This window comes from Sorghum bicolor, chromosome 4 (genome assembly GCF_000003195.3).
Source record: "Sorghum bicolor cultivar BTx623 chromosome 4, Sorghum_bicolor_NCBIv3, whole genome shotgun sequence".
Lineage (NCBI taxonomy): Eukaryota > Viridiplantae > Streptophyta > Magnoliopsida > Poales > Poaceae > Sorghum > Sorghum bicolor.
Genome location: NC_012873.2, coordinates 8,177,126 through 8,183,077, shown reverse-complemented (window position 1 = coordinate 8,183,077; position 5,952 = coordinate 8,177,126). Strand labels below are relative to the sequence as shown.

The 5,952-nt window shown below is 49.7% G+C and overlaps 1 protein-coding gene across 1 annotated transcript; it reads right to left on the bottom strand.

Moving 5' to 3' along the window:
- On the bottom strand, positions 228-4,824 carry LOC8073767 (putative transcription factor bHLH041). Its single transcript, XM_002451739.2, has 7 exons — positions 4,655-4,824; positions 4,263-4,403; positions 3,927-4,032; positions 3,725-3,739; positions 2,697-3,569; positions 1,835-2,314; positions 228-314 (listed from the first exon to the last, which is right to left on the bottom strand). Exons 1-7 carry the CDS (start codon positions 4,822-4,824, stop codon positions 228-230), a joined length of 1,872 nt encoding a protein of 623 aa, XP_002451784.2.

Genomic DNA, 5,952 nt, shown 5'->3' with positions numbered 1-5,952 from the left:
GAGTGAATTAGGGTGAATTTAGTTCAAATTTCACTACAACTCATCCAAACACATATGGATTGATGCGAAACCGACTACATCAAACAAGACTTTAAAATAGCACGTCGAGCTCCACACACACACACAAGAATGTTGCTCAGGTCACGGTGAAGTACGCATCCATCCATTCATCCCCAGGTCCGTGCTGGTCGGGGCCCACGCTCGATCGTCGATTCGCCGCCGTCCGTCTACGAATCGTTCGACGGTGGTGTCGCGGAATCCTCGGCAGCTTTGACCACAGCCTCCCTCAGCGACGCCGCATCGAACTCGCCCGCCTGCAATTCATATGGCCAACTTAATTTTACGGTACTATTTACCTCCTATTTGGTTTGAGTTGTTTTTTTTGCCATTCATCATATTAAATATTTGGAGCATAAAATACTAAAAATATTCTATACTATTTGCAAAACTAAAACAACAGCTAGAGGATAATTTGCGAGACGAATCTTTTAAGCTTAATTAGTTTATAATTAGACACTAATTGTTAAATAAAACAAAAATACTACAATGACTGTCAAATTTTATCACCCCCAACCAAACACCCCCTTAGTACTTAGTTCACTCTAAAATCCAAAAACTTTTCAAGATTCTCCGTCACATCGAATTTTACGACACATGCATAGAATATTAAATATAGATAATAGATAAGTAATTGCGCAGTTTACCTATAATTTACGAGACAAATCTTTTAAGCTTAATTAGTCTATAGATGAAGAATAATACTTACCAAATAAAAATAAAAGTGCTAGAATATTAAAAACTTTTCACCTCCTTTAACTAATACGACCAAATATAGATCAGTTGAGCCCGACGAGTTAAAGCTAGCCCCAACTGAATCTTCCCTTGGAGACCCCGACCCCGACTCCGGCCGTGACATCATCGTCAGCCAGGAGGTAGGTGACTGGTGGTCAAGCTTTCCTTTGCGCGAAGGAGTCGTAGAGTTTTCGCCGGCGGCCCGTTGGGCCCACGACGACCGTCTCTGTAGGGAAAGGGAAAGGGAAAACAACGAGAACGAGGGGAGGCTAATCCCGTGGACTTTGACCAGGATTGCCACCTTTATTATTATTCCCAGACCTCTCTGCTTGTCCAAGAGGGGTAACTTGAGCGAGACATTAGTAGAAAACTACAGCTACAGCTACTTCCGCACGGCCCAGACAGAGCCAGGCTTCATTGCACATCAAAGTCTCAGATTTGTCCGTTTAATTATTATTATTATTATTCATCAAAATCTCAGATTTGTCCGTTTAATCAATTATTCAATCCTGATTTAGCCATTTATATTGATTTCAGGTCGTTGATTTCAAAGCCTTGAAGTAGTTTTCTCAAATGCTGCTAACCCACCAAAGCATCGCCAATCTTCCTTCAATTTGGATCTTGATAAGGAACCGTGTGCGTTCAATCAACCATCCAACAACTTAAGGTCGTGTTTGGTTGGGGTTGTTTAAGTTTAACAGGTACGGTAATATTTTTGTTTTATTTAACAATTAGTGTTTAATTATACAATAATTAGGTTTAAAAGATTCGTTACTCTCTAGCTGTGTTTTTTGTTTTATAAATAGTCTATATTTAATACTCTATGCATATATCTAAATATTCATCGTAAGTGGCGGTAAACTTTAACATTTGAAAGCCTTAGTTTATAAGTCGGAAACGTGTGCATGCATGCATAGCTTTTCAAATGCATGGCCAATTTTCAAAACATAACAAAACAAAGGAAAAAAACATAGGCGCCGTGACCCAAGTGTAATTATATACTACTATACCTTTTTATTAATTAATTCGGTAATAAGCTTACCGTTGCTCGCAGCGTGAAGGTGGCCTCAGCAACATGACTACCACCGCCGGCGTCGCTGGGCCGGCCGGCAGCGTCGACGGCCACCACCGTGAAGCACCCCATGTCCTTGATGACGGCCAGCGCGCGGGCCACCAGCTCCGCCACGTCGCCCTGCGCCGCCCGCGCGTGCACACGCACGGTCACCACCTCCCGGCGGCCTGCTGCTGGCGAAGACGAGGTCGACGCGCCGCTGTCGTCGCCGGCGGTGGTCACGTGGACCTGCACCCTCTCCGACGACGACGTGCCGGTGCCGCTCATCAGGCCCTGCTGCAGAACCACTACCCGTTGCTCCAACGACGACGAGCCGCCATTGGCGTGGCGATGGTGGTGGTGGTGAGCTCGGCTCTCCAGGCTCCGGTTCCTCGCCTCCAGGTCGGCTATTTGGGCTACCAGAATGTTCATGTAGTCCAGCGTCTTGGCCAGCACGGTAGCCTTGTCTTTCTACATTGTCAACAATGGAATGCACATGCAAATTAGTGTAAATTTAACAGTGATTAAACCGGAATTAAGCTAATTTTTTTTCTGCTACAACCTTAATTTAAAACTAGTACTAGTACGCACCAAAAGTGTATGTATAGTAAAGTATATCAAAATGGTCGTCCAAACTAAATAAATAAAACAAAATACACCAGTACAAAATGTGTAGTATTTCATGCATACAAAAAAAGCAATTCTATTTGTATGAACAAAAAAGGAGTTACACAACAATATAAATGTATATATTTGACGATTAATAAATCAAGCAAATCATCTTTTTTTTTTGAAAGATCAATATAATCAAGCAAGCCATTCATCACATAGAGTAATTGGGGAGTTCATTTACCTTTGATCCCGGCGGGAGCAAGCCTCTAAGCGCCTCGAAGCTCTCGTTGAGCCTCTCCCGGCGCCGCCGCTCTGATATCATATGGTTGAGCTGGCTGCTCGATGGCACCGCCGGCGACGACGGGTCATCGTCTCCCTCCTGGCCCCGCTGCACCATCGTCGTGGTCGTGGTGCCACCAGCGGTGCGCTCCCGGCTGAACCTGAGCATGTGCATCCTCCTCAGGATGGAGATGCCCATCTTGATCATGCGCTGCCCTGCTGGCGCGCCGGGCGGCCGCCACGGCGTCCTGGGCGCCAGCGCCGCGTTGTACGCCCGGAACGCCGTCGCCGCCGTCCATCGCCGCCGCGCGCGGTGGTGGTTTCCCGGAGGAGGCGGCGGTGCCGTGGACGGCGGAGTCGGCAGCGCCGAGGAAGACGAGGCGGAGATGACGTCGAGCATGGCCTGCGCCATCGCGGCGTCGTCGGCTTCGGCGCTCGGGAAACAGACGTGGCCGGGGCCGCCGTGCCGGACGAAGGGGAGAGGCGGCGGGCGCGGGTGGGGCGGAGGAGGCGGCCGTGCCACTGGCGGCGGCGCCTGATGTCGCCCTACGGAGGACGGCGCCGGCGTCACGGCCACCGTGCGTTGGAGCGACGTCGAGATCACATCGGCCGCAGGCGGGCTGCCCACGGAGACGGACGGCACAGAGGACGACGGCGACGATGGCCGCGTGGGTGGCAGCTGGAGCAGCTCCTCGAGCAGCGACTGCTGGAAGAAGTCCTCCGAGAACACCTGATGCAAGGTGGATTCCAGGCTCATCGGCGATCCGCCGCTACTTGCCGCCGTCGACATGCCGATCTCGATCTCGCCACTCTCGCATCCCATGAACGCCGCCATCTGCGCAAGCCAATTCCAAACAAATCGATGATCATGTGTATACTGAACTACTGAAGTTATATATACACGATCGAACATATATATATATAATGTAAATGTGATCATATGTATAGTTATATACTCATCGATCATATGAGGTGACGAAGAAAACAAACCTTGATGCCAGCTTCCTGCAACATCACAAGCAAGCGAGAATAAAAAGCAAGCTCATCAGGACTAATTCGAGGATGAAGAGAAGCGATGGAAACCAACAACAACATAAACAAACAAGTCCAGAATCAGTTGCAATACTAGTAGTATATATATACACAAAGACATAGGAACTGACGAAGGCGTGCAGGCAGATGGCAGACCGACCTGATAGAACTGCTGCTGCATTGGCAGCGATGCTGAGGTTGTGAGGTCGTGCGCCGGCAGCTCCATGTACGAGCGGCCGTCCTTGTACGCCCACCCCGGCACGCACCTGACACACGCACGCAGATCGATCGATGATGAGCGGAATGAATGGAAAATCTCAAGTTGCATTACCTCGCCGGCCCCCATCGTACGTCGACGCGCCAGCCACACGTACGGCGGCCGGGCCGGCCGGCCGGCGGCGGCTACGTTGATTTTGACTCGTCGCCGGCCGGCCGGCATGGATGGATGAATGGGTGCATGGTGTATATATATAGTAGAGATAGTGTACGCGCGCACCCGGCGATGGGTGTGCAGAGCGAGCCCCGGTAGGCGTCGAAGAGAGCGCGCAGGCGGCGGGCGTCGTCGTCACCGAGGCTGGGCCGCCGGTCACCGCCGTCGCAGAGCCATGCGTCGAGGCAGCACAGCAGCAGGCGGGCGCTGCGGGCATACGTACGTAGTATCAACTTGATCAAATCATCCATGGCCAATCGATCGATTCAAATCATCAAATCTAGCCAGCTAGTAGCCATGCATTATCATATATATATATATATATATATATATATATATATATATATATATATATATATATATATATATATATATATATATATCATGCATTCGGATGCATTATTCATTGCGAATGCATGCACGCTGTGTGTAGTAGTTAGCTAGGTACGGTACGGTACCTGGTGGCAGCAGCAGCCGAGGTAGAGGAAGAAGAAGACGAAGCTTGGTGGAGGGGCTGGGCAGGGACGGCGGCCCAGGCGCAGAGGTAGGCGCAGCCGGGGACGCGCGACGCTGCCTGCTGGAGGATGCGCAGCCGGGACTCGTGGCCGAGCACGAAGAGGGTGTCCATACATCAGCCGGCGAGGACGACGACGAGGACAGGACGACGAGAGCTGTGCTCCATGGCTGGCTCTGGCTAGCTTTTGGTGAATGGTGATGGAGATGGAGTCGGTCGTCGATCGGCCGTTGCTATTTATATAGAAGTAGACGAGTCATCTGCAGCCATGGCGGTGAGGAAGACGATGGATGGATGTGTGCAGATGTGTACGCGTGGGCATGCATGTGGATGTGAGTGGAGCGGAAAAGTAGTAGCTAGTAGGACATGGACATGCAGGCCTGGAGCGGAGGGAGATCGAGGGAGCTCAAGGGGACGACGACGACGACGACGACGACGACAGGGGGTTGAAAAGTACTAGTGGCTGGTAGGCCAGGCCAAACAGCACGCAGGTCGTTCAATGGTCGACGCCTGGGTGTTTGGCTGGCGACTGTCCGACTGAGATAGATGGATGTGCTTGAAATGAAAAAAAAAGGGTCAAACAAGGTGGCAGGGATCGATGTGGGGCTTTTAATTTGTACTACTTACTAAATTGAATCTTGCCACCACCCACTGGATATTCGTAATGCAGCATGTGGACGACGATGATCTTCGACCTCGGTTCATCAGAACCTGCATATACGTCGTAACGAGTTATTAGTAGCCTCTTAAGTTCCTTTCTACTGCAATGATTATACAGAACTTTTAAACTACAGGCGTCTAAAATTTTCAAATATCTTAGGTGACTTGCTTTAATTTACATAATGACCTAGGTTACGAGTAAAAAGTTCATGAGATTTAATTTTAGTAGGCCGGGGAGAGGGGAGAAGGGGGGGGGGGGCTTTTTTCCGTGAACGGGTTTGAGCCCGTATTTCATTAAGACGAAAGGAGTTTACTTTTATAACCGATTGTTAGAGACCCACTAGATCGTTTGCGAGTAGCAAGCGAAACATTAGCGAGGCTAACAACCCAAGACGAGGAAAAAACTACTATACGGCGATCGATTGTGTGACCAAGCCGACATCACCAATGGACGTCCAAAAGGAGGCTAGTGTAGAAAAACACGCGTCGATCCACTGCACACCTTCATCATGGATACGTTGTGCCACGACCATCAGAGTGGAGCTCTCATTTCTGAAGGTCCGCGCGTTCCTTTCCTTCCAT

Excerpts from the sequence above, each read along its gene's own strand:
- LOC8073767 (XM_002451739.2), bottom strand. The coding sequence starts at position 4,824 with ATGGACACCCTCTTCGTGCTCGGCCACGAGTCCCGGCTGCGCATCCTC. Across the intron at positions 2,315-2,696 it reads TGCTCCCGCCGGGATCAAAG|AAAGACAAGGCTACCGTGCT; the intron begins GTAAATGAACTC and ends TTGACAATGTAG. Across the intron at positions 315-1,834 it reads CCTTCACGCTGCGAGCAACG|GCGGGCGAGTTCGATGCGGC; the intron begins GTAAGCTTATTA and ends TATGAATTGCAG.